The sequence below is a fragment of the Notothenia rossii genome (genome assembly GCF_949606895.1).
Source record: "Notothenia rossii genome assembly, chromosome: 6".
NCBI classification, from domain to species: Eukaryota; Metazoa; Chordata; class Actinopteri; order Perciformes; family Nototheniidae; genus Notothenia; species Notothenia rossii.
In genome coordinates, this window is record NC_136909.1 from 41,712,069 (window position 1) to 41,732,590 (window position 20,522).

A 20,522-nucleotide genomic window follows, 5' to 3' on the forward strand; every position below is an offset into this window, starting at 1 on the left:
TTTGTTGGGTTCACATTGACTACACTGCTGGGTTTAGTTATTAATGTATAATTATGAATTATTATGAATTATTACTATCTATAATGGGTTGTTCCCTTTTATAATTGACATTTCATTGGCACAACTGATAGTCAAAATTATCCCATTATCACAATTGTGTGATACATCTTGTTTGCATTTTCTCACTTCACATCCTTCGGTTGTTTTCACCTCACATCCTTAGGTTGTTTTCTTGATCAAATATATTCTCAAACCAATGTAATAATAATGATTTATTAAAATTCTAATCAGAATATCACAGAATAACACATACAAATATACAATTTCCACAACATTTCTCGTTTAACTGCTCCAAAACACACTGACATAACAATTCCCATAAAATTACACAACAGAGGGAGAGGAGAGAGAAAAGAAGAGATGGGTGGGGGGGTTGCAGGCGAGTCTATTTGCATGCATGTAGTTGGGTTTTCAGGAACTTCACTGCTGGGGAAACAGTTCCTTGGAGTTCATACACCACATCCTGGAGAAATTGCCAAGTAGGCAAACACTGGCTTGGATAATGGATGTCAAAGACATAAAAAGTCTTAAAACATGTATCCACCGCTGCGAGAGCCGTCTCGGTCTCAATAGCCGTGCCTGAGATGACAACAAAGGCTTGAGAGCACAGCATCCCATCGTTAAGCAGCAGCAGCACGAACGGGCACGACCTGAACGATTTGGCTTCCTCCAAATACTCCACCATGTTAGTTCCGACCTATGATGAGAAAGAAAAGAAAAAAGATAAGTATTTCTATTCACGAATACAATCTTTACAAGTTGCACCTCGTTGTAAAGAGGAATTAGGCTTTCCAACAGTGTAAAATAATAATTGGAGTCATTTCACTATGAATTTATATTTGAGTTTCTGTTCAAAGGTAAATTACTTACAGGCTTAACATCAATGAAGAATCTCTTTGATTCTTCCACACTGACGCGGACCAATTTTCTGCCCTGTTTATAAATAGGCGGAGGGAGCATGACAGGGCTACTTCTCCCCTGGCACCTGTAGGAGGACAATTATGGGTGTCAATATAGACTCGAATTGCCGTATAATACAGTATAATACAATAATATAAAGTTACACATCAATCAAATCGCCAAAACATTTTTCCACCTCAGTAAAATGGCCTCTGCTCCACCCTGTCCTCCTCAGCCACCGAAACACTTACGCTGTGAGCATACTCATAATGCGACAGATCTGCCATTTTCTGATAGAGGGGGACGGATCCCCCCTCCCCTTTTGGTGTCCCCCTCTATTGATGTTGCACCGTGTCACCCCAGGCACGCCAACGGCTTTATTGTTCTCCAAAAAATACATTATGTTCAGAACTCAGCCGCCCAGTTGCTCACTCACTCCCACTCCAGAGAACACATCACTCCAATGCTCTGTCAACTGGTTACCCGAACAGCAACGCATCAACTTCAAAATTACCCTCATCACCTACAAAGCCCTGAACAACCTTATACCTGACTGCCTCACTCGCCACCTCTGCCGACGCCAACCCACTCACCCCTATCACCAAGCAAGTACCACACCCTGGGGGACAAAGCCTTCACCATCACCAGCCATAACTCTGACTCCTCTCATGCAAAAGTCAACTCAAATCCCATCAAGATAACCTACATCTGACAATCCTCCTCTGCCATCACCCTCTCTCTTCTCCCAATGTGTTTTCCTTTTGCAGTTTGTTTGCTTACTTGACTTTCTTGTTTGAGTGTTTTGTTAAGTTCTTATGTAAAGTGCATTTGAGTATCCAGAAAAGGATGATATAAAAACAAACTCCTTATTATTATTATTAGTAAGGTATTCTTTACATTTGCTAAGTTTGTTATAAAATAACTATCTTACCCAGATTGATCTGTTCCTCTGGCAATGCAAGTTTCCCTTCACGTTTCGCCAGACGAATAATCTTGTCAGCGTAGAGAGGAACCCACGTTTCGAAGAGTTTAGGTGCAGGCTCTGCGAAGAGGATCGAAAAATCTTGTGCAATCTAAAAGATGGAGACAAATTGAGAAACATGGTCATTTAGAGAATATGACAATACACTCACATATTCCTAGTGCATAATAAAAAAGTACATTTTCCTGACCATAAAGTGATGAAGTTTTAAATACAGGACAAATAAAGATATTGACAAATTACCTTAATACATATATTTGAGTTTTGACATACCATGCCTGGAGTTGTAAGACGAGGGAACATGGCCAGGACTTCGGGAATGGACTTCGAGTGGTCGGCCCGTATCCATCCTGCCCTGTACTGGCAGCTGTCGCGCATATATGCCTCCACCTGGGCGAGGGGCTGTGAGTTATTCTTCAACCATTCTGCAAACTGCACAGCTCGCTCTTCGGATATTGTGGCTGCTGTAAAATACAAAATATCACACTGTTGTCAAATATAAATATTACATCAGGCCAGGCGACCCCGGTGATCTCTCAATGTGCTATAAACTATTTTCTTATGTCACTGATATGACAGGGTTCCATAGGTTTGAAGTGATGCATACGTGTGCCAACTTCCTGGTATATAAAAGTAGCGAAATCCTCTGAGACAACATTGATGCAGCAATGTAGGCAGTTTCACAGAAAAACACAATTAATGGAATAACAGCTCTAAAGCCAGAGCAGAATTCTTTCAGGCTGTGTAACAAATGTGACGCCTAGAGAATACTTTGTTGCAGAGCTGTCTGTCAAGATTACAAATACCACTCTAAACCAAGAGGCAAATCTGGGACAGACATTGCATTACCTGGTATGACTATCCTGCTGGGCACAGTCTCTTGTTCCCTCTGTGGCCTGAGCCCACGCAAGCTCCTCCTCAACTGCTTCCTGATATTGCGGAGTCTTTCTTCTAGGAAGCCGGTTGCTGGGTGGTGGGATCGCCCCTGGGCATACCATGTTCCCTGACAAGATATTAAAATAATCCCCATATAAGACCATGAGCCTAAAATGTCTACTTGACCCTGTGCATATACATTCAATTAAAAAAAAGTCAATATTTTTTTAGATAGTATTTAGTTTTACTTCACAAAAAGTACTCACAAAACCACTGACACTGTCATCGTTTAAGCAGGGGAATGCATGAATCAAAGCGGAAGCCAGGGAAGTTTTCATCACCGCGGTAGGTCTGAAAATGGCCAACACGTACAGATACAATCATTAGACAATACTGTAAAAACACTCTAAAATCCTCTCTGAAATCCTCCTGTACATTTTTACTCACGTTTCTCCACATGTTTCAATAAGGTGAGACACCAAAATCCGCACCATGGCCTTTCTTTCCTTTCCTGTGATCAGTTGGTCTGTGTCCAGGCTCTCCACTATGGACCAGCCGTCAGGCACGGCAGAAAGAACAGCACGGATATCCTGAAAGAATACAGACAAAAAGGCAAATAAACTTCCTGGGGGAAGCTCACAGAAAGGTTTCCTGGCAAACACTATTGGATGATGTGATTGATAAGCTGTGCTGCTGCAAACCTGAGATTCACGCGAGAGGGTCTGAGCCAGGCAAGCCTTGCTAATCTATGCGGTATATCACAACCGAGAGAGGAGGTAATAATAACATTTCTGTAATTAGTGTTGGGGCACATCACAACCGAGAGGGCTTAGTGGGGAAAAGATCCTATGCAAGAAACCTTTTAGAGGCTGACGGCGGGGACGGGGGGGATAGCATCAAGTATCAATTAAATAATCGAGTGACCAGGGCCAGCCATAGGTCTTTGGGGTCCCTAATCTTAAAGTCTAGGCCTCTATGGGTGCCTCCGTTACTGTGCACATGATAGGAAAAGGGCCCTGAATCAACTGAATAGCCTGGGCCAGAATATTCCCGCACCTGAATTCAGAAGCCTGAAAACGTTACGCCCTGGATGAGGTGTGACTATACCCCATATACTAGCAAGGCGTTGGCCGGGCTCAGATCGGCTTCTGTTAGCAAAAATGCTTTTTCTCTCTGTCAAAATTGCAATTCAGGATAATATATTATAATAATGTAAGGCTACATGTGATTGGGTGTCACCTTGGTGATCCCTCTAATCAGAATGAAAACAATGTGTCTCATGCAGTGTCATGTCATAAAGATGATTTTTGGGGACTTGCTAAGACCAACCGATTCATCAATAACAAAACAAGTAGAATAGAGCTAACAAATGTTCCCACGTGTAGGTTTTATGAAATGTGGGAGACAATGACTTACAAATACTGGAACCATCTGCAGAATAGGCATCATTGCTGCATCAGGCATCTCTGGGTCTGGGTTTGGAAGTGCAGCCATCTCTGGGTTTGCGTTTGCAACTGTGGCAGCTGGCAAATCTGGTGTTGGGAGTGTGGCTGGTGGGCACACATTGTGGCCAACCTGTGCAGGGCGATTATTTACAGCACTCTGAAGCTTTAAACCTCTATTGAAGCTTGTTTAACTCTTAAACTCAGTTGAACAGATAGTGAGCCGTGTAAACTTTAAAGCAGCCCCCCACAACTAGTCTCCACTGAAACTCTTCACCCCCCTACCCTAGCTCTACTTAATATTTTTCACCCTCCATCAACCCCAGCTTGTACTAATCTAAAACTCTAATGCCCCCCCCCCCACCACCCTGTCAGCTGATTTATTCTAAAATACTCTATAGCGAAGGGAGATGTATAAACAGTCATCATGTTCTCTATATGATTTCACAGCATGTAATGAATGATGATCAAGTAGTTTACTTGGATCAACAGCTGCCAAAGTTTGAGTCTGGGTCACACTATATGCATGAAAGTGCCGTTCAAAACCGTTTGTTTCCCACTTCTGTATAACAAACTTAGTTGTTAGTGTGTTTGTCATTTGACCAAGAAGTATTATGGATTTTATAAGCCCAAACTGGGGTTCACCATATAGGTCGTAGGAGAGGAATACTGTCATGCCTGGTCTGTATTTAGTGCCCTTGAAGGTCACCCAGGCTGGCTCCAAAACCTCACTGAAAACAGGAAAATCTGTTAGATCCTTTTGGATTTCTTTAAATCCGTCTATGAAGGACAGAAAGGTGGTGGACCCTGGGCCGACCTCCGTAGTGTGAGTCAACAAGGTGCCAGATAGAAAATTATAACATAGGTGCATCTGATGCCGATACGCCATTGTCTTGCAAATATTGCGGAAATTGCATGTGATGTGACTGACACGTTTGAAGAAGTTGTGTTTTGCTTCAAACCGCATTGCCCAAAAGTGCATCAAGGGTCCCATTTTTCTGATTGCTCGTGGGTAGTGAACCATGAAGTGGTGCTTTGGACGCAAATGTAATTGAGGAAAAAGTTCAAGGAAGAGGGAGTGATGCTCCTCAATGATCTTGGTCAAAAACAGTGTTGCAGCGATGGTAATAGAGGGAGAGAAGATGAACTCCATGCACAGTAGTAAGAGTAGGAGGAGTTCCCACTCCTCATTTCCCTCGGGGATCAGGTCCCCAATCATGGTGGGCAGTAGCCTAATAAGGCACCACGTTTGAGCTGCTGACTGTCGCATGGCCCCTTCCGGTCTGCTAAGATCATTCTTGCTAATCAGAGAGGGCTTGTTAGCCTTGTCACAAAAGCCGTAATCGAAGCTTGTGAGTCTGAAGTTGATTTGGTCAAGTGTGACAAGTTTTTGCTCAATCAGAGTATTCAAGATGAGCTTGACCTCAAGGGGGCCTACTCCTTCTAAAATGTCATGCATAATGTCTGGTGCCACATTGTCAGTTACATGATAAAAAGAGAGGTTGTTGAGCTTGCTGTCTCTCTTCAACCCTGTCTCTGAAAGGCTTGCGAGTTCCAGATCTGCCTGATGGGTGTGTATATTACGCAGCTGTGCTGGATCTTCCAATGTCTGCTGCTCCGAGACATGTTTATGCACTCTGCACCAGCGGCACATATGGTTAGCAGAGAAACTTTCGGTATAACCGAGGATGGCATTTAAGCCTAAGTTGTCCCCCACTACTTGGACAAGCGAGAACTTAACAACGCCTTGAAAAGTAGGGGTGTCAACGGGGATGCCTTCTTTCTCTAGAAACTGCAGCTCTGCAACAATGGGGCGCAGGACATCATCAAGACCATATGTTTTTGCATCATCTGATTTGTATACTGCACACAGGAAGTGCGACCGTAAACTTGAGAGCAGATCTGGCGGCAAGCTCTTGATCAGAAGGTAAATGAAGCCTAGCTTGTGTGTTCCAGTCTTTGATCCTAGAGGGTTGACCGTTTCACAGTCATCATTGTACAAAATAAGTGAAATGGAAGTCTCTTTCAGGAACAGTGGGTGTGTTTTGCAAAACTCCCCATCAAAGACATCCTGAAGGACTCCACCATCTCTTTGCTGCCAATCAAGCATTGCCTGTAGGATGCCAGGCATTTCAAGGACCTGTCCTAGAAGGCGTGTAAGTGGAACACGTTGAAACGTGTCAGGAACCGCGACTTGTTTCACAGTGCCGGTGGCAGAGTCCCTTCTCTGGACGTAGGAAACCTCGTCATGACGGAAAGTTTCCTCGACTGGTTCAATGAAGCCTCCTGATTTGACAAAATACTGCTTCTGTTTATACTCAGTGTCTAGATCTCAGAAGGGCTCAGCACAGTCTTGGAACTCCACCATTAGTTGGTCTACCTCTGGGATTTGCAGTCTACACACAATGTCAGAGATTAAACTAGAGGTCTGCTAAAAAAAAAATGAATGCCGGACAATGTTTGCGAAGGCACAGACCTCAGATTAGCTAAAAAATGTGCTACCCGATCAGTAATGCCCTCTGGCTCAATCTCATCCCACTCCTCAACTTCCTCTGCTGGCTGGCCTTCAGCATTAAGGAACTCAGGCTGGACTGGATCTTGAGCGGGTACACCAAGCACCTCCTCAACATTTTCATGCTGCTGTAAGTGTCTTCGGAAAGATCGCATGTAGTTAAATGTTCTACCGCAGCCAATTTCACAACACTGGAAATAGTTTGCAGCATAATTAACATGATGTACTGCACGTAAATGGATAAAAAGACTTCTCACATCCCCAGGAATTCGAGTTTTACATCTAAAGCAAACGTATCCCATGATTCATCTGAATTCTGAACTAAAAGGGCAAGCAGTGAAGGGTAACGTCTGTCTGTCAGTCCGTCCGTCTGAATTTTAATTTAGAACATGGTGACAGTGTATTCAACCGCATTACTTACAAATTCATTCTGTTTCTTAATGAATTTTAGCCTCTCGCCTATTCTGGGGATCAAGGTGGTGAGGGTGTGAAGATCCAGGTACCCAAAGCTTTCTTCATCAATAGCCTCATCTGAAAGACAGAACACAAAATATTACTACAGTCCCATTCATTTCCTATGCACAGAGCATATAGCATGCACATAATGATGACAGGGCTGAACCATAACACAGTACCCATAAAATGAAGGCATGGAGGTGACTTATAAATTAGCTTACCTCTGAACCTTTCAATCAGCCCTGGAAGCTGCCACTCGGTCAATTTAGTAGTCACAAAGTCATCCATTGATTGTTCGTATCAACCTGAAACATCAACACAAAAAGAATCCATTAAGAAAAAACATACAATAACATGAAATAAGATTCAGTAGTCCAAACGTCTTTTCACTGTTTTAACATAATGGTTAGGCCTAACGTTACCGTTACCAAAGTTTCAGTCGGCGGTTAAACTGTATGAGACTTAAGTTAGCTTTCCACCGCACCATGCTTATTGTAGTTGTAAGTGCACTGCCTTGCGGCCTGTAGCACCATCCTTGATGGAGCTATGTGTGGGCTGGACCTGTATTAAATACAGGCAAGGGGTGAGCAGAGGGTATGTTGTCGATTCTTGTTCTGTTTTCTGTGATATATCTTACTCACCCTCTCACTTTCAGTTGCGCGCGCTAAAAAGACACGCTACCATGGAAGCCAAACAATGGTGTAGCTGTATTAAAGTCCGAGTGGAAACAGTACTGAGTAAATCTGATTTTGTCAGAAATCGGGAGAAATGTGGGAGAAATATGACCCCGGGAGGAAATCGGGAGTCTACCAAGAAAATCGGGAGGCTACAAGTATGCCCAGTGCTGTGTAAAGCCTGGTGAGCTAGCTAGCTGAGGCCTGCTAGCATGCAGAGGCTAGCTGATTCACTACCGCGCTTTTCCCTCCATAACACTCACTTGTGTGATATTGCATTAAAAGCCAAATTGACGAGATAACTAACGTTGTCCTCCTAGCTGCAATACATGACGCATTTCTCGAGTCATTTCGAGTAACAACAACATAGTGTTAGCTAACACGTTAGCTTGCTACTTTGATGAAATGTACACAACAGTGCTTCACAAACTTACATCTTAACAACAGTATGACGCTTTATATAATAATATCAAGTCAACTACATGGTAAAACAATGTATATGTAATGTATGTAACAAACCTTGCTTTAATTGAGTCTCCTCTACACTTTAGTGTGACCGTCTTTCCATCAATGTCGTGTTGGAGAGAGACGGAGAGTAGTGGGAGGTGACCTAATTTCGCGGGTCAACGTCAACCCAATGTGTTGGGTATTCCAAAACAAACCAACACAACTTCATAGAAATTGCAACCCAACAGCTAATAACTCCATACCCAACAGAAATAACCCAGCGAATTGGGTTCTCGGAATACCCATTTCCATAATAATAACCCAATTAAATTAACCAACAGGTTCAACCTAGTGGTTGGGTTGACAAAATAACCCAACATTTTTAAGAGTGGAGAAACCTGTTATATCGAATTCTTCAATAGTTTATGTAGGACAATGTTAGTTCTGTGTGTTTGACGGCGGCCAGAGGATCCTGAAAATAGCTGTGCAATTTAAGTTAAAACAAGCCTAAATTGATAATCATTGGTATCTTACCACGTGGCGTTGCTTTGTTACAGGCAGGGTGAGTTCAATTTCTTTTGTTCTATTTAACCCTGCATGCTATTCGTTTGTCTGTTATTAAATGTCGGCCAGAGGCCAATCACTTAAATAGGTGTCTTTTGTTGCGTTTTAAGTTAACGTGAATGGTTTTAGGCCATTAAGCAGTCGGGACTGCTTGAGGCAAAGACACAGCCAAAGTTTGAAGCTAAGGTTATTGGAGTGAGTGTTTTGTGTTAACAACAGTGTAAGGCTGTTTTTAAAAAAGTCCTTTTTCAAGGGAAAGGCCTGAGGAGTTTGAAGCTTTCAGTGGTTACTTTTTTCTGTTTTCAAAAATACATTGCGTGTGGATTACGACGAGAAGTGCGACGAGAAGTGCGACATTCGTGCGTTAGATAGACGATATTCTTCTGATTGTGTTTGGATAGCGTCCCATTTTGTCCCATAATAGCGTGTTTAACACTAGAACCGCCAGAGGTCGCTGTATACCTAAAACCGCCAACGGGTAAAGTTTACCCGCTATTTATTTCCAAGGTACAATGTACCATACAGAACAGTGAGCTTTGAGCGCACAGGGATGAAATGTATACCAATATAATCTGTGGACTTTCAGCTTTTCATATTATATAGTTTGTACAGATGGCATGAAGTATAAAATATTGCTACAGTGCTGATTTATCTATAACTATCTATCTGTCTGTCTATCTATATATATATATATAAATATATCTATCTATCTATCTATCTATAGGAACAGCAGTAGACAAAAGACGTTGCTATAGCAACACGTCATGTTTATGTTTACGCGCGAAATCAACAGAGCAAGGATCGCTGCATGTTCTATGGTAGAAATATTACCCACTCTCGCTAATAAACGCTTGATGTTAGGCTTGTGTTTCGTAAAGGTAAAAATGCTTCATATCGTCTGATAGCCTTCTACTCATAAAAAAACAACAACATGACAATAATATAAATTAATATAATAATGTATTTGTTATATAATTGAACAGCAGATAACACGGAACGTATACAAATAACAAAAAACATCAGAGAAGAAGAACAATAAGAACGAACACATCGATCACAACGCTTCACAAACACTCAAACACAATTGTTGCAAACACTGAGCACCTTGGCTGTGCATTTGCCACACACAGCATCCCCACACTTGACACATTTGCAGAACATTTTATTCTGCATGCAGTGCGCCTTCACCATGCAGGTCATTCTCCTGCGCTCTTCTGCAACAGCACCGCTGAAGGGCAGGTCCGCAAGTGGTGGCGCTTTTGATGCCATCCACTCAGCGCGCAGCTCGTGTGGCAGCTGGAGCATGAAGTCCCTTCTCGGTATGTTCTCCTGGCTCATGCAGCTCCTGTACAGCACCCAGGCATTGATGGCAGCGAGATCCAGCACATTATAAAATACAGCAACGGGCCATCTACGCGTGCCACCTGAGAGAAACATAAGATTTAGTAAAAAACGATTGACCAATGCAGTGTTTTCTATAGGCCTAAAAAATAATAATAATAATAACAATAACAACAACAATAATAGCCTACCTTTCACCGAATATTGGCGAGCCATTTGATCGAGCACGTCAATCCCCACTTTTGAGTGGTTGTAGTATTCCACAGTCTCTGGCTTTTTCTTTCTTTCTGTGGAGATGGCCACATGCTGGTGTTGCGTGCTGAGTATTGTCACGTTTCTCCTCGGCTTGCACTGGTAGACTGAGAGCACCATTTTGTCGCTGAACAGCTCAGATCTCCCTTGCACAGAGGGTGGGAGCTCCCGCTTGTTGCGCTTGATGGTTCCCACTAGGCTGGTATTTTTGGCGAGAAGCGCTTTGGCGAAAGGGAGGGAGGTAAAGAAATTGTCTGTGGTTATATTTCTTCCCTTACCAATAAAGGGCTCCACCAGCCTCAGCACCACGTTCTCTCCTAGCCGTTGTGTTGCTGGCCTGCTGGCATCTTTTCCCAGGTAAGGGAAGCCATTCAGCATGTATTTGCTCTCAACGTCAGCTGCCAGCCAAAACTTGATGCCAAATTTGTCCGGCTTGTTGGGCATGTACTGTGTGAATGGACATCTTGATTTGGTCGGGAATAGCTGTTCATCCACAGTGATGTCGGACCCTGGCCTGTAGGACGCGATAGAATTTTCGACAAAACGATCCCACACCTTCCTCTCGTGTGTAAACTTGTCGGTGGTCAACCGGCACCGGCGGGTCTCCTTTTTATCAAAGCGCAGGTAGCGCATGATTTCCCGAAACCTGTTCCTCGACAGTGTTGCGTTGAAGAACGCGTTGCCCCACTGCTCGGACCAGAAACTCTCCATCTCAATGTTCTTCCCACAATATGCACCTCTCACATAGAGAAGCGCAATAAAGGCCTTCAGCTCCATAATAGAGACATCCCAGGTGGCTCTGTCTCTCCGCGCCTCAGCAATTGTGCAATCACGGATTTCATCCAACATTACATTATCACACAGACACATAAATGCTGTGAGTTTGTCAGTAATGTTGTGACGTGCGTGTTGTGTGGGGCCGTGAGGATGTTCTGTATCTGCCGTCTACCTGCGCCTCCGCAAGGCTCCATGACCGTCCACACTGTGCCATCTTTCCCGATCTCTTGGGCTGGTGACGGCTCAGTGGCACACACTAAATAGGAGAGAGGAAAACACTACTTTAGACTAAAGTATATTTCATAAATGTTTATTTGATAATATTACATCCTCGAAAGGCAATGAAAAGATAATTTGTAAAAAGAAAAGGCATTATCTATATGCCTTGATATCTTATAGCCTACGATTTGTAGAAAAGTAGGAAATAAAAAACAAGAATCATCATACCTTCTGCATGGGCTGGTACAGTAGGCCCATCTGCAAGCGGGGGATCAGGATGGGACGGCGTCATGTTCCGCGGAGGCTCAGGATCGCTTTCAGATGACCCATCAGAGGCAGAACAAACCCAGGACACATCACTCAGTCCTGATACTTCCCCACCATCAGACTCTGCTTTGCTCAGACGATTTAGCAACGCTAGTGCCTCCTGTACGTTCATGAGTCTCTTTCTTTTGTCCATTTTGGAAATATAACCGGCTCTCTCCATCTCTCTCTCTCTCTCTCTATCTATCTATGAATCTATATATCTCTCTATCAATCTCTCAATCTATCTATCTCTCAATCTCTCTCTCTATCTACAGCAGTAGACAAAAGGCGTTGCTATAGCAACACATCATGTTTATGTTTACGCGCGAAATCAATAGCGCGAGGAGCGCTGCATTTATATGAGGTAAATATTACCTGCTGGCGGAAATAGGTATAAATATCCGTTTTTTCGGCAATTTTTTCAATCTGACTTATTATTGACAATTTTTAACAACACAGGGTGTTACATAACACACTTTCAGGAAAAGTCACGGACTGGGAGACGTTAATATTTTATTGAAAAAAAGTTACATACAATAAAAAAACAGCTGCGGGTTAAATTTACCCGTTGGCGGCTCTAGTGTTAAACAGAAGAGATGACCATACTGGCTCTTAAAGTCAAAACATTTACGTACATGGGTAGAGGGCTATGACATAAGGCCCCTTTATCATTGTAAACTAAATAGAAATGTTATTTTAAACTACAGTGTTGTGTGTTGAATTTACTAGACAAAATATCACCCCACCATTATTTCAACTCCACTGTGAGAGCCACGAGGTGTTTTCTCAAATCCCTTTGTTCTTCAGGTCAAAGGTTGGAAAACCAGTTGCCATCTTGTCTTGAACTCATGTTCACAGTGAACCACACGGCAGTCGCCATTTCATGAAATGCTAATTGAAGTACTCTGTTTGCTTTAACACACTGAGGCTAGCCATTCCATCTAGTAAAGAACCATACTTCTTGTTAGAGTTAGAACTATTGGAAGTACTTCTGCTGGTAAAAGTGTATTGGCTGGTTTTGGGATATTCTTGTTTGCAAGTGTGTATTGGCGGTTTTGTGAATATTCTTGTTTGCAAATGTGTTTCGGTGGTTATGTGCTGTGTTGTTTAACCATAGTGTAATGTTCTTCCAATTTTAAAGATATTTTTAAGGAAAATAAATTTCTCCTTGTTAAAAACAAGTCAGTTTTGCAACAGCTATTCCCTAGTGGATTAAGCTGGAAATTAAAATAGCGCACTCTGGTGGTAGTACAGAATTATTACACAAATAGAAGAAACACCATAACATTGTGAAGTATAATTTTAAGTGTTATAAATAAACACATGCTTGATCGCCAAGATATACTTGCAAGTGGTTTCTAATTATAAGAGAAGAAACTTTACATAATACTTTTTCAAACACCAATTTATTGAAGCTAACACAAGTAGTGACATTAGCATAATTTCATACATTTCGGTATGCACTGTACACAGGAGATTTGGATTTGAACCATATTCATATTTCAAAGTCAAAACCATACAACTTTATTTTGACATTTCATATTTTAATTTTGCATAATTTTTATATATTAATTAACTTTATTAATATTTTAACTCAAACTAAAAAAAAAAAAAAGAAATCTATAACTACAAAAAAAAAAAAAAAAGAATTAATAAAACCTTGAGCAACTTAAAAAAAAAAAAAAAAAAAAGCTTTAAAGTTCGGACGAACAGCAACGAAGGTGCTAGTCAGAAATTAGTGCTTCATCTTTGATAAGTTCATAAATAATTAGAGAACATGTCACCAAAACAAACTAAGTTGAGACTAGACGCAGAGCCAGGCTCAACAGCAGATATCAAGGGAAGGATAAAAATCAGATCAGATGCTATAACAGTTCCAAATCTTAGACAAAAGACATGGAACCACATGGAGAAACTGTTGGAACAATGGCAAACGAGAGGACTGTATCCAGCTGATGGTCAACCAGCACCAACAAAAGCCCATAGAAAAGCAGTAATTGACCATGAAAATGGAGAATACCTGCGAGAACAACAAGCATGGATCAAAGCCGGACAACCCCCTTGGTATGGACCTGCTAAAAGCGCTATAAACAGAGCTGAAAAAAGAAAATCTAGAGTTACAAGTCTGGTACTCCATCTAAAATATGTCAGCCAAGAATCAACAAACAGCATGTATGTGGCTCAAGGAACAGAGCTCACAGCAAAGGAAGATAAGAAAGAAAAGACAGAAGAAGCTCCAGTAATCCAACCTTCAAAAAGCTCCTTCCAAGCCTGACAGATGCGCCTCCTCCCTACATGACAGAAAAATACAGTTTCTTTCAACCTCCAATACAAGCTCCAACTCTAGGTGTTCTAGGAGGAGTATTGGAGTTGGACGGTCTCCCCACAGCTACACGTGTCAAAGACTTGGAGTATAAGGGAAGACTCCTATCTGGTGAGCTCAACAGAAGATTGGAAGAACTAGACAGAAGAATGGAAGAGGAGCTCAACAGAAAGATGGAAGAACTCAGCAAAAGTATGGAAGCACAACTCAAGAGAAGAGAAGGCGAAGGTTCCCTAGACACCACAACCGTAACTGAAGCTGGAAGACTCAAGAACTGCTCAACACTCACGCTACCGGTGATAGCGGCTGGAGAAGGAGGATTGAAATACCAATCATGGACTCACAGAGACATGGAAGCATTAGCGGCAAAACTACCTCCACTTACACAAGGAGGTCAGAAGTGGGTGAATGATCTGGAGAAATACACAGTCCAAGACCACCTGTGCTTGGGAGACATGAGGGCACTGCTTGGACGGATAGAAGGAAGACTAGAGGCAAGAGCAGTGGATTCCAAGGTCAAATGCACCAACTCTCCAGATTACATTTTCTTCAACAAAGTCAGGTCGAGGTATTGGGCTGCCATTCGTCAAATCTACCCAACAACACGGAGTTTACAATCCCTCAACTACCTGAGAAAAGAACCGGGGGAAGACATGTATGCCTTCCTGAAGAGATGTGAAGGAGTGTGGGAGGACTGCACTGGAGAACGACATGACGTTTCACCGTCTGTCGTAATGCTGTGGAAGAACGCGGTCATTAACGCCCTTCCCCAATCAGTGCAGGCAAGCCTGGGAGATGTTGTCGCATTAGATGCTATACCCATTGAAGAATGGAGACAACATCTCATTTACCACGATATGAAATACCAAGCAACCCAGAGGGAAAAAGACGAAGAAATTAAAACATTACAACTAAGACTCTTGAAGATACAAATAGCTGAGAAAGATACCGAAGCTAATAAAAACAAGAAAGCGGCAAGGCAAATGGCAGCTACATCAGAGAAGGCAGTGCAGATTCCTCCAACAATTCAAGCTCAGGAAAAACCAGAGAATGCAGGGCAGACATCTCAAACAGTTGAATCTCAGATAGTGCCAGAGAATCAGATGGAGAACCAACAACCAGAAGGTTTCCGAGGAGGCAGAGGCAGAGGAAAAGTTCTCCGGTTCGAGGGATGCTACATATGCAATCAGCTGGGCCATTGGGCTAGAGATTGTCCACAACAACAAATGAAATACCCACCACATGCACCAAACAACGGCCCACCATGCAGTTTCCATGATGACGACGGAGGCAGGGGGTCCCAGAGATGTCAAAGACGTACAGGATTTCCAAACATCAACCAAATGCCACTGACAGCCTGGTATCAACCACAACAATGAGGAAGCTTAGAGGACCAGACCATCAGGTTATGCATCTTCAGCAATAGAGTATTTTGAAATCCAGCTACATAGAGCCACATATGTCACCACAGGAGGGAGAGGTTGAATGTTATTTAAAAGATAGTGAGAAGAATATTGCATTTACACATAAAGCATCCACAGAGTAGTAGAAGATTAAGACATAGTAGAACATTTAGCAGACTATTTTTGTAATTATGAGAAGGAAAATACATTACGAGTGATGTTGTTCCCCCACACAGAAAACTATTGTGTCCACACAACTAGTGAGGTCAAGAAGACGGGCTTCCACCCAAAATATGCAAGGGGCGGCGATACACCTGACGTGAAGCTGTCCAGACCTGATAACAGAAACTCGATTCTCCTGTGGTGAAGTCTGGCTACAAAGGGAGGTGTTCCGATAGGGTCGCTTGTCTCAAACCAGTGAAGAAGTCAACAAGAACCCAGCTGAACTAGAGAGTGACTGTTAGCGGGAGAACTGTGATGGAGCGACAGAGACTGGCCCAACATTTTCCAGCCAGTACATAGATAGACCCCGTCAGAAGACCGGGGCTGTGTTTAAAGGGGAACTTCATTTATTCTTAGCCAGAAGTGCAGTTTTTAATCAAACAATTCTGTCATTTATGGAGTCAGATTACATTTTTCTCATAAACACAATTTTATAATTGGTCTGAAGTATCTGTTTTAAGGCATGAGCCGCAGATTAAATAACATAACACTGATTAAGAGCTTGGATGAAGAAGTTGTAGGGTTTTTACAACAGTTTCAAGAATCAGTCTTTATTTATTTATTCTTGAGTAACTTCACTGATTTATAGTGTAGTGCGTAAGGCAATATCTCATTTGAGTGAGGGGCACCAGCCCTTCATGCAGGTCACTCTGTGAGAATAGTTCATATTTTTTCCCTCCAGTTTGGAGAAAGATTATTTTATCATCTTAGTTCAACAGTATCAACCAATCCTCTAATCCTAGAATTATTGACGCATTAGCGACACCAGGGGTATTGTTTTTCGCAGCAACGATGATGCATAATACCATGACAAAAGCAATTATTGAAACAAGTAAACTATTTTTTGTGCTAATGGCAGATTTTTTAGTGAATATGCATTTATACAGAGCTGCCAACATTGTGTTATAGAAAGTAGTAGCATGCCGAGCGGAGGAAGGCAATTTTTTTTCCGGCGGGGGGTCCGAGGTCCGCCGAAGCCCCCAGAATGCCCCCTTATTTCATTTTTACTTTACTTATTTCTATTTATCTTTTGTATTCAACTGTTTCTATTTTACTGTAAATTGTATGTATATATAGTTCCCTATTCCTTTTCCTATCACCCTGCTGCTATAACATGTGCAATTCCCTTACAGGATTAATAAAAGTTATCTTATCTTATCAGAAGCCAGAGACTTTACATGCTCTGAGATGCAATCTAGGTCATATTAGGACATGTTTTTCTGCAAAGTAAATTTTTTGTGTATAATTTCTCCTTTTCCCTGTACTGTTGCACACAATTAAACACCAACATACACAAAAAAATATTTTTATTAACCGAACAGAATTCATCATGAAACAATACTGAACAATAACACATGAAAAACCTGTACACAGCCTTTTTTAGAACAGAGTTCAACTCAAGGGAACCTTTGGCTGTGACATGACCATCTGATCAACCTCTCACTTTAGATGGTCATAGGTTGCTGACTTGGCCTTGGCAAGAGTTGTCTTGGAGTACGCCTGCTTGTAGCAGACAGACCCCTTTGCCACCATGAATTGTTTGTGGGTAATGAGGTTACTCAGGGTCTCCATTCCCATACTAGGTCTGAACTCCGTTCTGTTTTTTGTGACAAGACTGAAGATGCGTTCGCAGTCTGCATTGGAATGGAAGATGCAGAGGATAGCCAGCATTACCTTGCAGAGTAAAGGGTACTTGAGATGGCCATTTCCATCCTTCAGCTGACTCATCAGGTGCCACTGTGTGTCTGGTCTGTCACAGCTGGTGATGCTTTCTGGCAGAGCATCGGTTTGGTAGGTCATGAATTGACCCTCAAGCTTGTCCATCTCCTCAGCATTCATCTTCAAGCAGGGGAATCTGCCTGTGAAGTACCTCACATAATTGAAGTCTGCGCTGTCCCGTGCAGACATGTCAGCCACAGAAGCATTCCGTAACACTGGGTCATCAGAGGGAAACTTCTTCACCATGTACTCAACAGCCTTCATGTAGAATGCCCGCACAGCGCTGAAGACCTGGGCCAGCTGCAGCTCCTCAAGCTCAGGGTGATCTGCTATGAAGTCTCTGGTGTTTTGCCCAATGAACAAGGTCTCATTGCTCTTCTGGTTGCTTGGTTCCCTAAATGGTACCTGGTGAACCTTAGCAGCTGCATTGATCACCTGAGGCTTCACAAATCGGTTCAAGAGATTCTTCAGCTGTGTGGTCAAAGTCCTGTGTAGTACTTGTATGCAGGGTTTGTCTAGCTGCAGCAGAGTGTTGGCCTCATCAAATATCGGCAGGACCGCACTCAGAAAGTAGCAGTAAAGATGGAATGTTGGGTCCTGCAGATGTTGACATGCCCTCTGCACTCTCTGTTGTGCCCCTGTCTTGGGCTGAGTGGGTGCAGTGCTAGATGTCTTGGGCTGAGTGGGTGTAGTGGTAGATGTCTTGGGCTGAGTGGGTGCAGTGCTAGATGTCTTGGGCTGAGTGGGTGCAGTGCTAGATGTCTTGGGCTGAGTGGGTGCAGTGCTAGATGTCTTGGGCTGAGTGGGTGCAGTGCTAGATGTCTTGGGCCGAGTGGGTGCAGCGCTAGATGTGTTGGGCTTTGCCGTTGCAGTCTTGGGCTGTGTGGTTGCAGCTGCTGGTGTTTTCTTTCCCTGACTGAATTTGGCTAGGTTTTGTTGGCGAAAGAGATAGCCTGCCAAATCAAACTGAGAATTGTCCTTGCTGCCGCTACTGTGGGTTGATGTGTCCTTGCTAACACTGTGGGTGGACTTGTCCTTGCTGCTGCTCTGCGTGGACTTGTCCTTGCTAACACTGTGAGTGGTCTTGTCCTTGCTGCTGCTCTGCGTGGATTTGTTCTTGCTGCTGTGCCCAGACTGTTCTGACTCAAAGTATTGCAGCAATGCAGGCCACTGCTGCAACAACCTGGCGATGCATTTATCTAAAGAGAGCCACCTCGTACTTACATGTTTAACAATCTCTCATTTCCACTCCACACAGATCCTGAAATTTCTTCAGTCCCTGTTTCCTCTTGCTGGATTTGTCTAGGTAGAAGTATATGTCCACCAGCAGCTCTTCAATGGACACTGGAAGCTGAGCAGCAGCTTTTTCTGCAGCTAGATGAATTAGATGGCACGGGCATCCCAGCACATATACTGCACTGTTTTTTTTGTTGATGTAGCCTGCCGTGCCAGCTTTGAGTCCCTGCATCACCATGGCATTATCTGCCCCAAAACTCATGCAGTTGTCCCAGGATATGCTACGTTTCTCAAGTTCATTGTCAATGAGTTTGAATATGTTCTGCCCAGTAGATGCCTCATGACACTCTGGCAAAGATAGCAGTACTGTCAGAACACACCCAAGTCCTCGATCAAAGTACTTCACAACAAGAGGATACAGCTTACAGTCTCCATAGTCAGTGCTCCCATCCATGGCTAGGGAGTATGGAGCTGTCCTCATTGCCTCCGTGATCACAGACGCATCCTCCTTGGCAAGGGCTCCAACAATGGCGCTGCTCTTTGTGCGACCAGACCCATACTTTCCTGCAATTGCAATCACAAAAATATTGAATTGTATTATCATGATTATACTCTAGATTACACAGAATTGCAGAATTACAATCATGATATTAATCCTCTGTAGAGTAAGTTGGCTTAGGCTATTTTTTTTTCACCTTTACATAAAATGAAAAATGTTTATCAGAATGATACAGTATCAGTATAAATTAGCAATCATTAATTTGCAAGATTTAAATCAGATTATCAACCAGGGCAGTACTGTAACTGTTTTATATAGGCTAGTCTGTACAGATTGTAGAGTGTATTGTGACAGTATACAGATATAAATCTATGCCTATGAATGCTTGAGATGAATTGAGGCTATTTGTCATTTGAGCCTTACCAGCGATTTTCGAGTCCGGAAACATCTTTTTCACCAGTGGCCCGATGTGGTCGGCCACCGCGATCGGGATGTTGTGTTCCACCAGAAAGTCCACAGCAAGCACTTCGGCATTTATGACACTGGTGTCACTGTCAACCGTAAAGAAGCCCGCGATGGGCCTTGTAGCTTCCACTGCCGCCTTGTATGACGTGTGTTTAGCAGTCCTGGTGTGCTTTTCAACGTCGTGTCGGCCCCCATGCCTCACGCTAAAATCTGCCTTACACAACATACAGTAAGCGTGGAAGTCGTCCAGCTTCGACCGGGTGATGGTCGGCCATTCTGCGTTATATTCTAGCTTGAAGCGCTGTTCAGAAATTCGCCGCTTTTTCGGCGGAGGACAAGTACGTTCACCATCCATTTTTGATAGACTTCAACTGACAGCTCGTTCCGCGATTTCGCGGGCATAGTGTATTCACGAATTATCATTGGTCCATTAGAAATTAAGATAATAAAAACACAACACATATGTTAAATTATATAATGAAATAAAACAGATATTAATATTTTCTACTTATCTGTGCTATAAATGTAATTTTTGTATGATTCCAATTATCTTAAATAATTTTATAACCAAAATAGCTGAATTTGCTCGTGACCTGTTCAAACCAGTCTATGGTTCAAACAGAGAGGAGACAAGCGGGGTAAGGCAGCAAAGAGCGGCGCCTCACGTCAGATTGAGCAATCCCTCACAAACTGGATTAAACGCATGCCTTTTTCTCTCATTGTCTGTGAAATGTTTGTAGACACTCGTATTATGTCCTTTCTATCCATTGAGTAGGTAATGTATTTTAGGTAGGCCTATGTGTTGTAGTCTTGCTGATCTGACATAAACCCGCGGTGAAAAAGCAGA

General features: G+C 42.8%; 1 protein-coding gene across 2 annotated transcripts; it reads right to left on the reverse strand.

Moving 5' to 3' along the window:
- Nucleotides 1-292: 292 nt before the first annotated feature.
- On the reverse strand, nt 293-9,207 carry LOC307043769 (uncharacterized protein). Of its 2 annotated transcripts, none has more exons than XM_079688572.1 (11): nt 8,422-9,207; nt 7,450-7,533; nt 7,194-7,303; nt 4,235-4,393; nt 3,266-3,408; nt 3,085-3,169; nt 2,792-2,945; nt 2,216-2,406; nt 1,892-2,033; nt 931-1,045; nt 293-757 (listed from the first exon to the last, which is right to left on the reverse strand). In XM_079688572.1, the coding sequence occupies exons 2-11, from the start codon at nt 7,514-7,516 to the stop codon at nt 481-483; spliced, it is 1,443 nt and encodes a 480-aa protein (XP_079544698.1). In that variant the 5' UTR covers nt 7,517-7,533; nt 8,422-9,207; the 3' UTR covers nt 293-480. The 2 variants fall into 2 exon arrangements, with proteins under 2 accessions (XP_079544698.1, XP_079544699.1); XM_079688573.1 differs by lacking the exon at nt 8,422-9,207 and adding an exon at nt 7,870-8,398.
- Between the last annotated feature and the right edge of the window lie 11,315 nt (nt 9,208-20,522).